Here is a 21,144-nt window from a genome sequence, read left to right on the forward strand (position 1 = left end):
ATTGAATACTAGAAAAGAATAGTATAGAAAAACAATAGCACAGAACAGAAAAAAAATATTTTATATATCTCTATATATAGATATATATATATATATCTATATATATTTATATATAACATCTTCTGAAATTCGACTTTCGTATAGAATGAAATCGAATTCCAATAGAAAAGATTAGAATAGAATACAAAATAATAGAAAAGAAAAGCATAGAAAAACAATAGAACAGAATAGAAAAAAATATATAATATATTCTATTCTAATCTTTTCTATTCCAATTCGATTTCATTCTATATGAAATTCGAATTTTGGAAAATGGTTATATGTAAAAAAAAAATCGAATGTGGTAGTTTTTTCGAATTTAGTAGATTTTTTTTCAAATGCGGTAGTTTTTTCTAATTCGGTAGATTTTTTTCAAATGCGGTAGAATTTTTTCAAATGCAGTAGATTTTTTTTTTCTTTCTTTCTTTTTTTTTTTTTTTTACCACTTCAGACTCAACCACAGCAAGAGACTTGCTCATGATTTTATTCAATAACTCCGTCACAACTTTGGTTTTGCATCATTTGTGGTATTCCGAATATTATTTTATATATTTCCCCTTTACTTCATTATATTAATTAGTTTACGTATTCTTGTTTTATTTAATTGAAAATATAAACCATACCCACCCCTTCCACCCCCCACACCTAATGGTTTGTCCCTTACTTTCCTTTTAATCTTCTTTAGTTACTGACTATCTGCTATTATTTTCTCCAGATATTGCTCCGTTAGTTTAAACTCTTTCTACTGCGTCCATCTCTTATTGTGTATATTGAGTTGGCCCTCATCACAGCTACATAGGTATTCCAGATTGTTATAATTTTCCACCCTTTCGAACCATTCTTTTATGTCTGGTTTTCTTGTATTTAACCAGTTTTTTGGTATCAATCCCTTTGCGACATTTATCAGTGGTGGGATTAATGTTTTCTTATAGCTACTATTTGACTCTTTTGATTCATGAAACAGGCAAGCTTGTATGGTATTGGGTACCTTTTTCCCAGTTATCATTTCAATATACTCAATAATTTCCTGCCAATATTCCTTTATCGTTGGACAGTCCCACCATATGTGTGTAGTTGTTCCTATCTGTCCACATTCTCTCCAACACAATGGTGTTTTATCTTTACTGAATTTATGCATAACTTCAGGTGTCCTGTGCCATCTTGCGATGCATTTATAATTCATTTCGATTGTAGTCATATCAGTTGCGGTGTTATGTACCGATGCTATTATTCTTTCTACTTGTTGGTCTTCAAACTTCCTGTTTATTTATTTTTCCCATTAAAATATGCGCGGCATAAGGCTCTTATGCCCGCATATCTTAGGCTGCATTCTTGCGATGGCCGCTAGGTGGCGTTCCCGTTGTGCTCAGCAAATTGCATACTAACGCCGATTCACAACGTTACGCAAGCCCTGCGTACGCAGTTTACGTTGTTTCCGTACGGCGTTTTTCGCGTAAGGCTGCCCCTGCTATTAGCAGGGGCAGCCAATGTTACGTATACCCTTCGTTCCCGCGTCGCAAAATTTCAAATTTACGTAGTTTGCGTAAGTGATTCGTGAATGGCGCTGGACGCCATTCACGTTCACTTTGAAGCAAATGACGTCCTTGCGACGTCATTTGCCGCAATGCACGTCGGGAAAGTTTCCCGACGGAGCATGCGCTCTACGATCGGCGCGGGAACGCGCCTAATTTAAATGATTCCCGCCCCCTACGGGATCATTTAAATTGCGCGCGCTTACGCCGGGCATTTTGCCGGCGCGCCCACGCAATTTACGGAGCTACTGCTTCGTGAATCAAGGGCAGCGCAGTAAATTTGCAGGGGGCACAGGGCAAAAACGTTGCCCTGCGCCTCCGTAAAAAAAAGCGCAATTGTACCTGAATCTAGCCCACTGATGGCAGCACTCCTGCAACGAATCCTCTGTTTCGACTTTCTGTAGTGACTTTCTCCTCACGTCCGCACCAATGGGTAGGAGCTGTAAATGATGCCTAGCAAAAAGATGTCCGACAGCGGGTAGCAAGAGTAGGCCTCTCAGGCCTAGTGGTGGAAGTAGCGTTCAGCGTGGCAGGCGGCGACCTCTCTCTCTCTCTCTCTCTCTGTCGCACAGAGAGGTCCGTCTTGTGTCAGGCCCAGGAGGAAGACAGCGTGCGCGGACTATTAAGCTCCTTTTATCATCCCTCCTAGCAGCCTTCAGGCCACTTCAAGGGTCCCTGGGATTTGTAGTCTTAAGATATAGGGATGCAGATTCAAAGAGGACTATATGCCCCCTAACTCACTCCTTCAGCCCACAGGTATGAGATCACTGGCTGCATGAATAATCATAGGGACAAACAATGTTTAGAACGTTGGAAGGTACAAAGCTTTCTGGTAACAGTCCATATCGCTACATAAACTTGCCACGTTTGCAGTTGATGTCTTTGGAGAACATTGGGCATTTTTTGGCCCGGGGGAGGGGGGATTCTGTGAAAGTTAGGTGCTTCCAGTTTTTGGCCGGTACTACTCCATTGCACACCTGGAGACTTCTGCAGCTGCGGGACTTCTTTAGGGGCCTGCAAGGCATGATGCGGCCTAGAGGCTCTCTTATTCCATTTGAGGCCATGTGTATGGACTGACCAGATCGTTATCTAAGCTTTATAAGCTTTTGTACATGATGATATGCATCAAATGTACGAAATTCATAAATTTGTAAAATCGAAATAATAACTATTACTATCTATTAAATTATAGGTATTGAAATTTTCGTAATTTTCTTTAAAATTTGGCTGTTTGTGAACGTAACAAATACTAAGTTATCCGAAGTTACCAATTATCCGAAATAACGAATGCTGCATCTAAACGAATGGAACGTAATGAATTAATAATAATAAATTATAATAAAAAAAAAATATTATTATTAATTCGCTACATTCTATTCGTTTAGATGCAGAATTTGTTATTTTGGATAATTCGTAACTTTGGATACATTCGTATTTGTTACGTTCACTAACAATTTAATAGTTAGTAATAGTTATTATTATTAGTTATTAACTTATGGATTTACGAATTTTACAGATTTATGAATTTACAAATTTTTGAATTCACAAATCTTTGGAAAAATTTGTTAAGCAAGGTTTTCATTAATTTTAATATTTCTGAATTAACGAATTTGTAGAATTTCGTGGAAAAACGAATTCAGAACTAAATGAATTGCACATGTTTCGGATTAAGCCACGATCACGTGATGAAATGCATCACAGGACAGGGCTATGTGATATCATGGCGCCCACAAGCAAGATTTTGGCCATGTTTAAGCATCGCTTGATGGAAGTTTACTCTTAAGGGAGCTATGATTGTGTACTAGCTATGACTCTATGCGAATCATCTGGTGCACTGGATAGTGCAAGTACACTTTATTTGCGAGTATATTTAAAGACTTAATAAACTGGAGTTTTTTTTTATACTGCATCATGAGAGTTTTTCCCATTTTTTCTCTATATGCTTTTTTCTCTATGTGCTGGGACACACATGTTTGGACCTTACCTTGTGTAGGTCTAAATTAGAGGTAAGGAGCTAATTTGTAAGGTGGAGGTGCACTGTACTGTAATAGATTACAGTTATTTTCTGGAGCATAAGTTTATGCACAGCTGGTTTACGATGACATTGTATATTGAAGTACAAGGACACGCATAAAGAGACTTTATTATATCATAATTGGTTACATGTATATGAAGTTACCATTTGTATTTGTTTTTTATATATAATCATTTATTCACACTGATATTTTTTTTTTGAAGTACGTGATTAGAGCCTGAAGCTCTAATTGACTTAAAAAAAGGGTGGATTTGCGGTGCCGAGCACTGCGCCCCCCCGAGCCCACCAACTTGTGTGACAATAGTGAGTTAATATTCCTCCTGGCTAATCAGGAAGCGGGTCCTAAAACCCAATCGTGTCTCAGGACACGCTTTCTGTTCGGCCGGGAGGCTCTTCCTTCCCCCTGCCTCCTAAGGTAAGGCATCTGATTGCTGTATTCACGTCCATCTCCCACTGGGTTGGGTTGGTGGTGTGAATGATCACCGCTGTCCATGTCCCGCATGGGGTGGTGGTGTTAGTTTGCCGCCCCACGAAAATATTGAGCACCAGCCGCCACTGTAGTAGTCCTGTGTATTAATATGTATGCAGTTATGCTGCACTTATGCTGTACTTTGTTGATGAATTTAACAAAATACATTTTGCTGGTTTAAATGGAGCGAATACATCTAGTAACCACAGACCATTTAGTTTGAGACTAATGCTGCGTACACACGATAGGTTAGTCTGATGAAAACGGTCTGATGCAGTGGTGGCTGGTAATCAAACATTTTAGGGGGGCGCAAACAAATGAAAAAAAAAAAAGACAATTGCAGCCTCACTGTGCCCATCAAAGGCAGCCACTGTGCCCATCAAAGGCAGCCACTGTGCCCATCAAATGCAGCCACTGTGCCATGGCATCAATTGTCGCCACTGTGCCATCAATTGTCACCACTGTGCCCATCAATTGTCACCACTGTGCCATGCCAAACGCAGCCACTGTGCCATCAAATGCAGCCACTGTGCCATGCCATCAATTGTTACCACTGTGCCCACATCAATTGTCGCCACTGTGCCCACATCAATTGTCCCCACTGTGCCCACATCAATTGTCCCCACATCAATTGTCCCCTCATGAATTGTCCCCACATCAATTGTCCCCACTGTGCCCTGTAAAATGCTGCCAGTCAGATTGCCCCCCCGCCCGGCACTTACCTTTCTGGGGTTCTCCATCCTCCTTCCACAGTCCCTCGATGTCTTCTGCCGCCCTCAATGACGCTTCAGCCAATCAGGTTACTGATAACCAGAATCAGTGAACCTGATTGGCTGAGACGGCCGTCAGTCTTATCCAAGGGACGTAGCCCACTACGTTCCGAGGATAAGACATCCGGGAGCTGAAGGGCTGTCCTTATTCAGATAATCGGCGCCCAGTGTCCGGTTATCTGAATAGGCTGGCCACAATAACATACACTCATGCAATGCATGAGTGTATGTTATTTGCGCGGCGCTGCAAAACTAATTTTTAAAAGCCTTAAAGGGCCCGTTTTTTTTTCTTTTTTTTATGACTACAGAAGGGGGGGCGGCGCCCGGGCGCTCCCTATGGACGGGCCGCCACTGGTCTGATGGACCGGTTTCTTCAGACCAAACCGATCGTGTGTAGGCCCCATCGGTTATTTATCCATAGGTTAAAAAAATAGGAACTTGTTTTAAAATTATCTGATGGATAAAAAGCCTATAGAAAAAAAAGATCTTCCGTGGGTACGTCCATTGGTTAAAAATCCATGCATGCTCAGAATCAAGTCGACGCATGCTTGGAAGCATTGAACTTCATTTTTTTCAGCATGTTGTTGTGTTTTACGTCACCACGTTCTGACACGATCGTTTTTTTAACTGATGGTGTGTAGGCACGACTGGTCATCAGTCAGCTTCATCTGATAATTGATGGAAAAATCCATCAGACCGTTTTCATCAGACTAACCTATCGTGTGTACAGGGCATAAAAGTGATGGAGTTCAGAGCAGCAGTGACTTGAAAAAGGGAAACATTAGTCATACTGTAAATATATTGTTATTTTGACAATGCTAATGTGCCCTATCAATTCATGTTAGGCGTGATTTTAATGATAGGGGCATTGTATCATTCAATTGATTTTTTTTTTGTTTTTGTTTTTATATTAATGCTGTTGGAAGAAGCTTACGGTGCCATAAAAAAAAAGGTGTGGTGGTTTAATGTTTTCTGAAATATAGAGTTTTCTGACTCTTCTCACCATCCCTTTGAAATAAACTAATTTGTGTAGATTAGTTACAAATATCCAGAGATGGATAGAAGAAGGAAACAAAATGTTTTTTTTTGTACATTTAGAAACTTGATGCTACCCCCCCTTCTCTGTTGTTTTAGACACTGACACACGAGTGCCAATATGCTAAATACAGTTCTGGTTGCACTTGAAGGTTAGAAGTTCCTGGTATGGAAACCAACACATCTTCCATAAGTACAGAATAACCACAAAAAAATGTGAAATCCCATCTTTTTTTTTTTTTTTTTAAACAGTACCTGCAAGAACCGTAAATGGGAATGTGAACATGATGTGCCTATGGGAGTGTGTAAAGTTTATGGAGATGGAAATTATGAGACATTTGATGAAAAACGATATCGATTTAGTGGAGAATGTGAATATGTTATCGCTCAGGTACTGTATGAAAATTAAAAGGTGTTGGATGGAGGGTTAGAGCTGCAGGTAGGATTAGAGCTTCAAAGATATCACACTGTGATTAAAAGGGTCAGTCCACCCAAATGTTTTATAATTGGACCTTGGTGGACTGAGCTAGCCCTTGGTTTTACATATATATCTTGGATATTCCAACAGTTTGATATCCCTGCCAAAATCCCCAACTATGTTCCTGTCCACCTGGGAGTTTTGAGTGTCCACACTCATCTTTGTTTGTTCAAGAACCTCCTGTGCAGCAGAGCCTTTTCATAATGAACAGATGTGGGGGGTTTAAAATAATAAGGGGGCGCTAATAGTAGGTGATAAATAAATTCCAAATTCTAGCTTGAAGCAATATATTAACTAGAATGTCAACAATATAATAGTGATTTGAAGTGCAAGTGCTTATATAATGACAACATCAAAAAATAGGTGCAAACAGGTCCAAAAAATGCAGCAATGGTCACTAAATGATAAGCATTGGTAAGTGCATGCATCAAATGGTTGACTTGAGAGTAGACACCATCAACACGGAACAGATATCAAACTGGCAACACCCGGTGTAAGGTAGAGGTAAGTGCCTACTTACCAGACCACCATGACCCTTCGTATGAAAAAAGGATCAGGTGGAGCTTTAGTACAGTTGGTGGCCTAAGGTCTGTACTGGTACCTGGATGGGACTGGCCAGGAATAGACTCCAACAGAAGAAATTACCATGAATAAAATGAAGAAAAGAGGGTCATAGTGAAATTCTGCGATTTATTGTAAAACAGATTAACCACTTAACCCCCGGACCATATTGCTGGTCAAAGACCAGAGCACTTTTTGCGATTCGGCACTGCGTCTCTTTAACTGACAATTGCGCAGTCGTGCGATGTGGCTCTCAAACAAAATTGGCGTCATTTTTTTTCCCACAAATAGAGCTTTCTTTTGGTGGTATTTGATCACCTCTGCGGTCTTGAGTTTTTGCGCTTTAAACAAAAATAGAGTGACAATTTTGAAAAAAATATATATTTTTTACTTTTTGTTATAATAAATATCCCCCAAAAATATATAAAAGCAATTTTTTTTACTCAGTTTAGGGCGATACGTATTCTTCTACATATTTTTCGTAAGAAAAATCGCAATAAGCGTTTATTGATTGGTTTGCGCAAAAGTTATAGCGTTTACAAAATAGGGGTAGTTTTATGGCATTTTTATTAATATTTTTTTTTACTAGTAATGGTGGTGATCAGCGATTTTTTTCGGTACTGCGACATTATGGCAGACACTTCAGACACTTTTGACACATTTTTGGGACCATTGGCATTTTTATAGCGATCAGTGCTATAAAAATGCATTGGATTACTATAAAAATAGCACTGGCAGGGAAGGGGTTAACACTAGGGGGCGGGGAAGGGGTTAAGTATGTTCCCTGTGTGTGTTCTAACTGTAGGGGGGGTGGACTCACTAGGGGAAATGACTGATCGCTGTTCATACATTGTATGAACAGACGGTCAGGCATTTCTCCCCTGACAGGACCGGGAGCTGTGTGTTTACACACACAGCTCCTTGTCCCCGCTCTGTAACGAGCGATCGCGGGTGCCCATCGGCGATCGCGCCCGCCGGGCACGCGCACGGGAGTCGGGGGCGAGGGCATGCCCCTATTGGCTGCTGGGCGAGGTGACGTATAGCTATGTGCTCTCGCCCAGCAGAGCCGACCGGCTGCCGCATAACTGCGGCGGCTGGTCGGCAAGCAGTTAAAAACAAAAGCCAAATGGCTGCTTACTTGTGCAAGTGCCGAGACCTTGGCACTAAGGAATCAATCGTGTTACAGCTAGATGTGACGTGAAGCACCAGCTGCACTGTGTCTCACTCTCGTGGGTAGGTGTAGCGTGCATTCCACCGCCCCTCTGTGCCAAATCTGGAAGTGGCTGAACGTGACCAGGAACCCCTCACACAGCACTGTTCAATCCATCATCCGAAAATGGAGAGTATGGCACAACTGCAAACCTACCAAGACATGGCCGTCCACCTAAACTGACAGGCTGGGCAAGGAGACCATTAATCAGAGAAACAGCTAAGAGGCCCATGGTAACTCTGGAGGAGCAACAGAGATTCACAGCTCAGGTGGGGGAATCTGTCCACAGTACAACTATTAGTTGTGCACTCCACAAATCCAGTCTTTATTAAGGAGTGGCAAGAAGAAAGCCATTGTTGAAAGAAAGCCATAAGACGTCCTGTTTGCAGTTTGCAAGAAGCCATGTAAGGGACACAGCAAACATGTGGAAGAAGGTGCTCTGGTCAGATGAGACCAAAATTTAATCTTTTTGTCCTAAAAGCAAAACACTATGTGTGACAGAAAACTAACACTGCACATCACCCTGAACACACCATCCCCCACCTTGAAACATGGTGGTGGCAGCATCTTGTTGTGGTGATGCTTTTCTTCAGCAGGGACAAGAATGCTGGTCAGAGTTAATGGGAAGATGGATGAAGCCAAATACAGTGCAATCTTAGAAGAAAGCCTGTTGGAGTCTGCAGAAGACGTGAGACTGGGGCATAGGTTCACCTTCCAGCAGGACAACGACCCTAAACATACAGCCAGAGCTACAATGCAATGGTTTAGATCAAAGTATATGCATGTGTTAGAATGGTTCAGTCAAAGTACAGGCCTAAATCCAATTGAGAATCTGTGGCAAGACTTGAAAATTGCTGTTCACAGACGCTCTCCATCCAATCTGACCGAGCTTGAGCTATTTTGCAAAGAGGAATGAGCAAACATTTTACTCTATGTGCAGAGCTGGTAGAGACATACTCAAAAAGACTTGCAGCTGTACTTGCAGCGAAAGGTGGTTCTACAAAGTATTGACTCAGTGGGGCGGAATACAAATACCGGCCACACTTTTCAGATATTTATTTGTAAAAAAAAAAATTAAAACCATTTATCAGTTTCTTTCCACAATTATGTGCCACTTTGTGGTGGTCTATATCATAAAATCCAAATAAAATACATTTACGTTTTTGGTTGCAACATGACAAAATGTGCAAAATTTCAAAGGGTATGAATACCTTTTCAAGGCACAAATATTGACTTACTATATTCCAGAGGTTTGAGAAGTTTCTCTGCATTTTTGCTTCAGGAGGTAATAGGAGGGTGTGTGAGATGTTAACACCCTTTTTTAACCCTTGAAGAGATCTTTTAAACAAATCGGGACAAGAAAACTTCAGACATGTTATATAACAATCCCACCCCCTATTGCATGCCTGTTTGCCATTGAAATATACGTAATCAGGAACATACAGATATATTGTACATCGACCAGTTGTATCCTCCAATCTCCTGTATCTCAAGCCTGGAGATAGTGAATACTTATATATCAGCTTCCTCTTGGAATATAAATATACAGACACATATAGGAGTATATCTGTTATATATAACTAGTGCCTCAGCCATATATGTAGAGGCCTCCACTCTTTTACATCACAAGAATGCAAAAAATCGTTGCATGCAAAAGAGCAAACAGTGCTTCTCCACGAATAAATCAGTTCCCCAGAGATAACTAACTTCCACCATCTCTATTATAGACGCTGTGAACCATAGTCCCTTAAATCAAGGTCCACATCCTCCACAATTGTATCAGAACGTGTGTGCTGCAGTTCCACAATATGAGCAGAATGGGTATCCCACAGGTACAAGTTTAATTCTCAGGCCTTGTACTCACGACCGGATCTGTGCGCTGAAAACTGTCTGCCGGACAGTTTCCGGCGTACAAGGCTGATTTTTGTTTGGTTCCGCTGGCTTGTACACACCATCGGACCAAATTACCGTCGTACCGGAACGCGTGCACGTAAACTACGTACGACGTCACTATAAAGGGGAAGACCAAACTTAATGGCGCCGCCCTCTGTTCCTCTTTTGCTAGTTACGGGTTTGTTCGTGTTAGTGAAGGTTTGGTTAGAGCTGATTCGCGCTTCTCGGTCTCCAGGCTTTGACAGCGTGTATTCACGGGTTCAGTGCGTGTGCTTGCGGTAACGTAGTTGTCATTCGGCTATAGGCTAGCAGGTTGTTTCTGCTTTTGCAGTCGCATCCTGTGCGCTCGTATCTGTTTGTCACGCGTTTGTCGCAGGTAGTGCTGGATTTGCGAGTGCTTTCTGTTTGAGTGTGTTCTTGACTGACCAGCCGGCCGGTTTGAAGCCATGATGGAGCAGCAGCGTCAATTTTCGCGAGTTGGTGCTGTTTATGGGATGGCTGCTGGATATGTTCATTTTTCCAGTACTTTGGCCAGAAACAGGGGGCGGAGGCGTTTCTGGACCAAGAATTGGTTGCGCCAGCGTGACCAGTTCTCACATATGCCTCTGCTTAGGGAACTCCAGGAGAATAATCCTAATGACTTTAGGAATTTTCTCCGCATGACGGACCCCGTATTCAACCGTCTGCTGGAACTTCTGTCCCCCTATATCACGAGGCAGGACACTGTGATGCGCCAAGCCATCACGGCCGAGCAGAGGCTTATTGCCACGTTGCGGTACCTGGCGACTGGGAGGAGCCTGCAGGACCTCAAGTTCTCGACAGGCATCTCTCCGCAGGCGCTTGGGGTCATCATACCGGACACGTGTGCTGCCATCATTAAAGTTCTGCATGAGGAGTATATAAAGGTAAGTTTCCTGGCTGTAATAATGTGGCCAACTAACTTTATTTTTAATTTCCCAGATATGCTGTGTGTTTAACTAACGTTCCCTTTTCTCCCTATGCATGTTGATATAAGCTTTACATGTTTTATTCTTGACCTACCTGCATATTTGTCCCTTACCCAATATTAACCTGTCTAGCATGCTATCCTAGGGACAAACCCACCTTTCCATTTTTGCAAGCTCGAATTTTTGGCTTTTGTGTCCCCCCCCCCCTTCAAACTTTTTTAGTCCCCATCAGAGGGCTGTGTAGTCTCTTAATTAAGTGGCCCTATATATTTCATTCCCCAAATTCTCCATGCACATTTTTCAAATGCAATTATAATACTGTGAATTTTCACAAGGATGCTTGTAGGATGTTTTTGTGCCAAAGTACTAAATCTCTTTTTTTGTTTGTCCCCACAGCTACCCTCCACACCACAGGAATGGCAGTCTGTGGCTTCCCAATTTGCCCAGCGGTGGGATTTTCCAAACTGCGGTGGAGCAATAGATGGGAAACACGTCCGCATAGTGCCCCCACCCCACTCGGGGTCCTACTATTATAATTACAAGGGTTATCATAGTATTGTGTTGATGGCGGTGGTGTCGGCACAGTATGAGTTTCTATATGTGGACGTGGGGAAGAACGGCCGGATGTCTGATGGGGGAGTGTTCGCACGGACTGATTTCTATGATCGTCTCCAAGCTGGTGGTCTGGCATTGCCACCAGATGAAGAGAATGTGGAAGGACTTCCGTTTGTGTTCCTAGCGGACGAGGCTTTCGGGCTTGGTCCTCACCTCATGCGGCCTTTTCCCCAGAGGACCCTCACCTCAGAGAGGAGTGTGTTTAATTTTCGGTTGGCCAGGGCTCGGAGGGTAGTCGAGAATGCCTTTGGGATACTCACCAACCGGTTCCGCCTGTTCAGGACATCGATACATCTGGCGGAATATAAATTGGACACCGTTGTATTTGCCTGCTGCATTTTGCACAACTTTTTACGCAGGCACTCCCAGACGTACCTACCCGACATCGGTTCTGAGGCAAGACTACCCTCAGATCCCCTTCCCGGGCTGGACACTGGTCGCGCTGGCTTGGCCCCCCAATCAGCTCGTGAGGTACGCGACAAATATGTTGAGTACTTCATGGGTCGGGGGGCCATTGCTATGCCAGATCATATTTCTTTCTAATTCGGCCCCCAAAGAAAGGAATATTCTCACAAATAATAAATAATTAGACCATTGGACTTTATACAGTTGTTTGTCATTAATGCTTTTTCTCTTTTTATCTGCATAATTGATTTCTCCACTTTTAGTACTTAACCACATTTTGCACAGTATTCACACATCTACAAACAGGGTATTGAGTCAAGAAATAACAAGCAACTCCATTAGAAAATTTGTAGGTCATTTTTTTTTATTTTTGCTTGTTCATGACCCCAAAAATTAGTTTATATTTTTTTCACTACTCCCTGCTTTTGTACTTAGGAGTCTACAATAATTATTTTTTTTTTTTTTTTTTTTTTCAGGTAATTCACCAAAAAATAGTATGAAGATTATACATTTTTTAACAAGTTCACAGTTTTGTTTATCAAAATTTAGTTTGATTTATTGTTTACATATATATATATATATATAGAATATTTTTGGTGTGGTGTTTACCGCCTTTGTATTTTTTCTTCTCGGCATATTTTTTAGGCCCAAAAACCTATAATTTTTTTTTTTTTTTTTATTAATTGTTTGGTGTGTTTTTAAATACGAATATTTGTTGTTGAGATTTAGGAGTCAAATCTCGACTTCACTAAATTCAGTGATTAGAGAGATTTATAATTCTATATATATATATTTTGAATTTTTATCGGTGTTTATTCTTTATGGTCTAAACTTTATAGTAGCCAAAAATGTACAACATGGTCAACATGGTCAAAAAGTAAAAAAATAAAAATATAAAAATATAAAAATTCACAACAGCAGTCAGTCATGGTGTGCTTTCACACTGGAACACGCCAAAATTTGAAGATACACACATTCAGTGCAAACTCGCCAAATGTCATTGGTTCAACAGACAAATGGCCACATGTGCTATCTGACATCATGGGTGATCAATGTCTGTGTTTTGTGGGAGCAAACCCTTCCTCTCAACTACTTGAGGATGGAGGAGGGGGTTGGACCCACAAAGCACAGACACTAGATATTCTGTGATGGCAGATAGCACATGTTGGCACACTGTGTGTGTATCTTCAAATTTTGGCGTATTCATTATTAAAACAGTAAAAATGTTTGTGGGGGCGGGGGATGGGCGGGGGGTGTTTCAGTCTTTGACACGGCCCATCATGTCAATAATATTTTTGAAATTAGATTCGATGACCATCATTCTTTGCCGCATATTGTCCATTTCCGTGCTGCATTCCAAAAGGACATTTGTTACATTCTGTTCCATGACAACCATCCTTTCACGCATATTGTGCATTTCAGTGCTGCACTCCATTACCTGCTGAATAATTATAGCAGCACTTGCACGTGAAAATATTGACACACCATCCTCCTCCCCTAAAAACAAAAAAAATGGTCATTTACCAAATTATTTTTGGATGAGGCCTATCTACATATGTTTTTTATAATCAAGCTAGGGTGACACTGACCTGATGGGCTTCTCCTTTCCACCTCTTCGACATCTTCTATCACTCCTCCTTCTTCCACCACTTCCCCATCATCTTCTATCACTCCTCCTTCTTCCACCACTTCCCCATCATCTTCGACTCCTCCTTCATCCATCAATCCACCTTCTTTCAATTCGCCAAATTGTTCTTCCGCCACTTGCCCTTCATCTGCTATAAATTCTAAGTCCAAAATTACTTCTTCCTCCTCTCTTCCTTCATCCTTTCTTCCTTCCTCCTCTCCTTCCACATCCTCTACTCCTTCCACATCCTCTACTCCTTCCACATCCTCTTCTCCTTCCACATCCTCTACTCCTTCCACATCCTCTACTCCTTCCACATCCTCTTCTCCTTCCACATCCTCTTCTCCTTCCACATCCTCTTCTCCTTCCACATCCTCTTCTCCTTCCACATCCTCCTCCTCCTCCACATGTTGAGATGGAAGATTTTGGCCTTGTCTGGCCCTCTCTGCCTCCTCCAAATGCTGGCGACTTCTTTCCCCTTAAATAACAAGAAAAAAAATGTATACTCATCAGCACACAGATATTGGAGAGCATAAATCGCACACATTGCTTAGAAGAGGCTTTCATTTAGTTACTTTTATCTTTCACCAAACCTACATTTTGCAATTACTTCTATGGCAAGCTCTGATCCTGCCCCTTTTTAGCAAAGTGACACACATGGATGTCCCCCCTAAACTGTATTTTTGGGAGACCCTACCAAAACCCATTTTTGATTTGGGGAGACACAGGTGCTGTGCATTGCAGATGTGAAAACATCTGCTTTAGTACCACTGTTTTTAGAATGTATCCTGTTTGCCTTTCCCATTCTCCTCATTCTATTTTTTAGAACTAGCTTTTACACAATGTTTACAAACAAAGTTTTTGGCCAGTGAGCCATGTCCAGGTGTGTTGTTCCTGGAATAACCGAGCCTTTCTGAGAAACTATGTGATGTTACGTGGTTTACTAAGAACACTATTTGTAAATATGTAGTTATTTATGTCATAAAAAATAAATGACAACATGTCTTTAAAATTACAAGCAGGCCAAGGAGGCAGATGGTGAAATATACATGGCAACACATTATTGCAGACTATCAACCCCCCCCCCCCCCAACCCCAAAATATATTTACTTACTTTTACGAAGAATTTTAAGGATCTTCTTCATCTGATGTGGCTCCCTCAATTTTAAGTCTGACCAGCGTTTCCTCAGCTGTTCCTTGGACCTGGTGATCCCAAACATCCTCTGCATTCTCCTCGCCACCTTGTCCATAATATGTGCCTTTCGGCGGTTAGGGGTCTTGTATGGCCCTAATTCACCATCATAGTCCTTCTTTCGCATGATGTAAACTAACTCCACCATTTCCTGGAACCGCATATTAGTGGCTTTATATCTTCTTTGCCTTGATCGGGACGTCCCTGCCTCTGTCCCTTCACTTGTGGCATGAGAGCATCGTGCCCGCTCGTGTGACATCGCCATCTTTCCTTTCCCACAGAGATTATGGGCGGGGAAAAGATGAATTGTTACGCCATGGGCGGAGAAGAGGGCGGCGTTTAATACATACGCGGAGTGTAGAGAATGCAAACAACGTGTTTACGTAGGTTACGCGGAGAATCTTCGAGCGCATCCAGAACATACACAGTTAACGCCATATTTCCTAAACACATTGATTAGGGGCCTAGCAAAGGTGACGAGGGCGGGCTTTAATAAATACGCGGAGTGTTTAAAAGGTGCACGCCGTGATTACGCATCTTACGCGGTAATTAGGCGAGCGTGAGAAACGAGGAGCGAGAGACAGGAAGGTAAGGAAATTAAAAATTGGATCAGCAGAGGCCTATAAAATGTAGACACATGGGATGGGGGTTTGGGCTGTTGGTTGCACCCGTTTTAAGCTATTCTGTCTATGGGGTACCACAATGTTATTTTGGTATCCAAATGCTTTTGGACAACTGACAAAATAGAGATGTGAACAATGCTGTACCTCATTGACAAGTTTTTGAATGGTGTATTCAGATCAGGCAAAGTATTGTTCAAGTGTTGGTTGTACAGAGGTCATTAGGAAGTGTCTTTTATGTCATCCATTGTCAGGGGCATGAGATTTACACATGAAAGAGTGCCGAGATGAATACTGTCATTTGTAATCATTGTTTATTTTTCTATCTTAAAAATTGTTACTGCAATGTTAACAATGGCTCTGCATCTAGCAAATCAATGTTTGGTACAACCAATGCGGCCGAGCTGCCAATCATTGTTTAAACAAGAGAGACTGTGTTTGTAATTAGATATAGGTAATAAATTTGAAGACACATATTATATCAAGGTCAACGCTGATCCTTTTGAATGTTTATTTTTCTTTGGTTTATGTTTTGCGAATGTAGACTCAAAAAGAAATATCATATTTCATAACGGGAAATGGACCAACTACAAACCAAGGAAGCTATAGAGGCCTTACTCCAAAAATATCAGGACACGCCCATCCTGTGGAATTCCAAACACGCGTTATATTGCAATAAAGAGGTACGAGCGGCAGCACTAGAAGAGCTAGCAAACTATATGCAAACATGGGTGCCAGGATGCACTGCCAACATGGTGAAGGATAAACTTGCCAACCTGAGAAGCACATACAGAAGAGCATATAAAGCTAATAAAAGCAAAAAATCGGGAGCAGCAGCAACACAAGCAAAGGAACCCAAACTGTGGTATTACAAACAGATGGCTTTTTTGCGGGACGAAATGGAAGGCAGGAAAACGATGTCGAGTCTTTCTTCCAACCTTTCCTCCATGCTACCTTCCAGCGGACATTCCCCAGATGACCACAGCCCTGCAGAGTCGGAGGAAGAGGGCCTGGCTGACAGAGATGCAGATCTGCCACCCTTCGATGAGGAGGTATAGTAGTTTCCTCTATATTTCTGGCGTAAATAATTATTGGTGGATTAATGATTTGATATTGTAAAAGAAAAGCCAAGCTGGGAAAAAGCACAAAAAAAGGTGTACAGACAAATAGGTGTCAGGGATGACAACTGCAGGGGTCAGAAGTAGAGTGTATTCAAGTAATAATGAACAGAAAATACTAAACGAAAAACATGAAAATGAGTGTGGTTTTATTTAGCGAAATTGTAAAAAATGTCCTTTTTTTTGCACACAGGAAGAAGAGATCAGCCAGGAGGTGGCAGATCCTCACGTCTCTGTCAGCCAGGAGGAGGCCGGGGTCAGTGGCAGCCAGGAGGAGGCCGGGGTCAGTGGCAGCCAGGAGGAGGCCGGGGTCAGTGGCAGCCAGGAGGAGGCCGGGTCAGTGGCAGCCAGGAGGAGGCTGGGCCCAGTGGCCTGCAGCAGGTCCCCCAGGCCAGGAGAACCACCACCAGCCAGTCTTCTCCCCCCCAGGTGAGGCCATCAGGCCGAAGGAGGCAGTTGAGGCCTGTGGAGGAGGCAAGCCTCCGCATGATACAGGAGGCAAGCGCCATCATGAGGGCCCCCCTCAACCCCACAGAGGCCTTCAGTGCCTCATTGGCCCACGATTTGAATGAAGGGGAGGAGGGCCAGAGAAGACTGGCAAAGGCCCTGATGAACCAGGTCCTTTGGTGGATGCAGAAGGGCCTGCTGACCCCAGACACTGGGATATGTGACCCGGCCCGGCTTGCGGAACACCATCCTCCTGCTGCCACATCGACCCCACCTGCAAGACCCCGTGTTAGATCCGCTGGAAGGCTGCCTGGAGGGAAGGCTGGAAAGAGGAGGAAACGTTGATTCTCTGCCTTCCATTTCCTTCCACATAAAGGACATATTGTTTGGACTACCACAGTTTGGGTTCCTTTGTTTCTGTGCTGCTGCTTCATATTTTTGGGTTTGGCTCCTGAGGCTTGGAAGTTTATCCTTCACCATGTTGGAAATGCAAGTTTGCATATAGTTTGCTATCTATTCTAGTGCTGCCGTTCTGTTTATTTTTAGAGATGACATTTGCCTAAATAAAAGGCTTTTTGCTTTCATTTGAAAACATGTTTATTGTTTGTTAGTTATACTGTGGGGATTATTAGGCAGCAAACCTTTAATAAATATACAATGGGTCATTTACAAAGAACACACTCCTTGGGGGGGGGGACATTTGGTGTGCCAACATGGTTCAATATTCTCAAATGAAACACAAAAAAAAAAAAAATCAAAGATTTTTTAAAAAAAACATGTAAAAATATATTAAACAAAATGGTGACATAACTAGAAAGAACCAAAAAAAATAAATAAATGCACATTCATTTACAAAAATTACTACTATAAATTATGGAGGACCACCAACCAAAACACACGTCTGGCATAGAAAACCTTATTAAAGGATTACATCACAAGCAAGAAATGTGACATTTCAGTATGGGACAACTCTATTGAAATTGCATCAGCAAGAGAACAGGGTTATTCTAGCAAGAGAAGAATTAATAAAACGAGGCAAGAAAATGTGGTTTAGTGCGCCTTTTTAAGACATTGTTCTTTTGCGAGAATAAAAGGTTTCTAATGACGAATGTGCCATATCCCAAACAAACGCGAGTTTTACCTGAACGAGCGCTCCCGTCTCCTCATTTGGACTGAGCATGCGCGGGGTTTTTGTACGCTGCTTTTGTGTACAGACGACCGAACATGTCTGACGGACACGATTCCAGCAGACTGTTTTAAAGCAAGACCAGGAAACAGTTGTTCGTTGGAAAACGGTCTGGCCGACGAATGTTTGCTGGAATCCTGTCCGTTACTGCCTACACACGAACGAACATGTCCGCTGAAACTGGTCCGCGGACCAGTTTCAGCAGACATGTTTGGTCGTGAGTATGGGGCCTCAGCCTCAGCGATCACCTAAACAATCTGGACTCCTTCAGCATACTGATTTTCCTAGACCAATCCAGCTGCTTCAGAGGTGTTGAATAAAAAATATGAATGTAAAACATATTTTGAATTTGATAGCATGCAATAATGAGATTAGTTCCAAAATATACCGTTTTTATAAAACAATTCATTGCCTATTTTTGCATAGCACATCATAAACTTATACAATGTGATTGTTTTCAGGATTGTTGTGGAGAGGATAAAGAGAATTCAACATTTAAAGTTATTTCTGAAAATACACAATGTAGTGACACTGGTTTAACTTGTGCCAAGACCATCATAGTTATTCTAGAGGTAAGTTCTTTATTTCACAAAGGATTTTTTTTTTTTTCATTTAGTTTCAGAAGAGTTTTCTTTACTTTCTGTCCTTGTGCCACAACAGGAAGTAAGAAAACATATCTGTAAAGTGAGAGCAATTCTACTTTTAAAGTGGTAGCAATTTAGTAAACCTCCAAGGCAATGTTATAATCTGCTAGTATGTCAAACTTGCCTTAGAACAAGAGCCACCATTTATGGCATAGGGCTCTGAAGAAACAGCATGGGTATGCCGTTCCTTCCAAGCGCATGCACCAGAGACGTCACTGGCTGCATCTACAGTAATATTCAAAACGGTGCACATTCAGGGGATATTTACAGTACCTATAGGTAAGCCTTATTACAGGCTTACCTATAGGTAAAATTAATCCATGGGCGTTTACTCCCACTTTAAACAGTTGATCTCCCTTAACCTCTTGTTCTGGTAACAACTTTAACATTTTGCAACTCCCTTAACTTCATGTAACCGGTAACAATGGTCACCATGACAAATAAAAGGGGTGAACCTAGACAGCAATAAAAACTTAAAAAAAATAAATAAACTTAGCGCTGCTTCCACATACTAGATCACATGTGCTAAATTACATACATTTATATATATAAAGTGCCAGTGCATTAAAAAAAAATACTCCATCGGTGCAAACAAAGTGCCAGTGTTGATGATTCTTTCTTGTGAAAATCCAAGGTGCCACTCTGTGCTCCCCTCCTGAATTCCTCACTCACCAACAGTATGATTAAAAAAAACAGTGTTTGTATACTTTGGCAAGTGGATCAATATGGTTCCTTCCTTCTCTTTCGATTACAGGACTCTCAGTATAATTGTAATATGGAATCCAATAAAGAGAAAGATTTCCATAACATAATAATGTATGATTTATTAAAAGTTTAAAAGCAATTACACTTACAAGTAGAACAATTCAAGCATGTGGGTGGACTGGGATCTGCACGGCGGTGTGCATTCTATTTACCGGTCCTGGCAATGGCAATATATAACATTTTTGGTTTCGGGTTTAATACATCTTTAATATTATTAATCACGTTGTCTCCCTTAATACTTAAAATGGTATTAAACCCAAAACCATACATTTTCTATATTGCATCTTACTAATCATTAGATATGGTGGCTGCATCCAATTTTTTTCTGTTGATTTTCCTCTGTTTTCACTTGGTGATCTGGCCAGTAATACACTGTATTAGAGAGACACAAGAGAGAAAAGGAGGCACAGCGGACAGCAACATTGTCAGCCTAGGCAACCCAAGTGGAGGTTTAACCCCCCTGCAGCTTTCTGGGACACGTCACAGGTCCCAGGAAGCTGTGTGACAATTCACAAAGTGCCGTGCTATGGACTTACAGCCAACATCCCATAGTAAAGATGCTGGTGCTGGGGACATGATCGTTGAGAACCGATTCAGGTGAGGACAGAACTGGATCCCTGGACAGGTAAGTGTCCTTATATTAAAAGCCAGTGGCTACAGTATTTGATTTTTTTGGGGGGGGGAGCCACTGAAGATGCTTTTTAAAGGAGATGTAAAGGCAGAAGGTTTTTTGTAAACCCAAAAATGTGTATTTATTTGTATGATGTCACAATGTAGAGTATAAGATTTCCTATCATCTGTGCCCAGTCTTGCCACACAGAGTTAATCCAGCTCTGAGCAATCCTCTTTTATTGTTCAGTGAAAATTAACAGACTTGCAGATAAAACCCTGTCTAAATACAAAGTCGGTTCCTCTCTCCTTGCTTTGAGTGACAGGTTATTTACATATCTAGCTTGGACATGTTTATCATATGTTATGTTATGTTTATCATAATATGAGGTGATCCACAGTTTAAAATGTGAGAAATCCACCCTCCCCCACATAACACATCCTGGTAATATACAATGACCTGTGGATCACCTCATATTATGATAAACATAACATAACATATGATAAACATGTCCAAGCTAGATATGTAAATAACCTGTCACTCAAAGCAAGGAGAGAGGAAAGGACTTTGGGCCAGATCCACAAAGAGGCGCCGTAACTTAACTATTCTGATTTAAGTTACACTGCCGCAAAATTTCTACCTAAGTGCCCGATCCACAAAGCACTTACCTAGAAATTTCCGGCTGTGTAACTTAAATCCGGCCGGCGCAAGGCGTTCCCAATTCAAATGGGGCGAGTCCCATTTTAATTAGGCGCGCTCCCGCGCCGGACGTACTGCGCATGCTTGTGACGTCATTTTCCCGACGGGCATATCGCAAAATTACGTTACGCTGTGTTTTGTGAATCGCGCCGGGTAAAAAAAGTTGCGTCGGGAAAAAAAAAGATACGGCGGGAAAAAAAATTGAAAAAAAAATAAATAAATCAGCGTCGCTGCAAAGAAGGGTCTA

General features: G+C 41.8%; 1 protein-coding gene across 1 annotated transcript in view; it reads left to right on the forward strand.

The window, feature by feature from the left end:
* LOC120916789 (mucin-5B-like) overlaps positions 1–21,144 on the forward strand; it is a gene marked incomplete at its 3' end in the record, with an annotated part of 138,153 nt that overhangs the window by 47,736 nt on the left and 69,273 nt on the right. The window contains exons 9-10 of the mRNA XM_040327726.1: positions 6,133–6,271; positions 18,641–18,751. Coding sequence (XP_040183660.1) covers positions 6,133–6,271; positions 18,641–18,751 — 250 coding nt within the window. The remainder of the gene's footprint in view (positions 1–6,132; positions 6,272–18,640; positions 18,752–21,144) is intronic.

This window comes from Rana temporaria, chromosome 11 (assembly GCF_905171775.1).
Source record: "Rana temporaria chromosome 11, aRanTem1.1, whole genome shotgun sequence".
Lineage (NCBI taxonomy): Eukaryota > Metazoa > Chordata > Amphibia > Anura > Ranidae > Rana > Rana temporaria.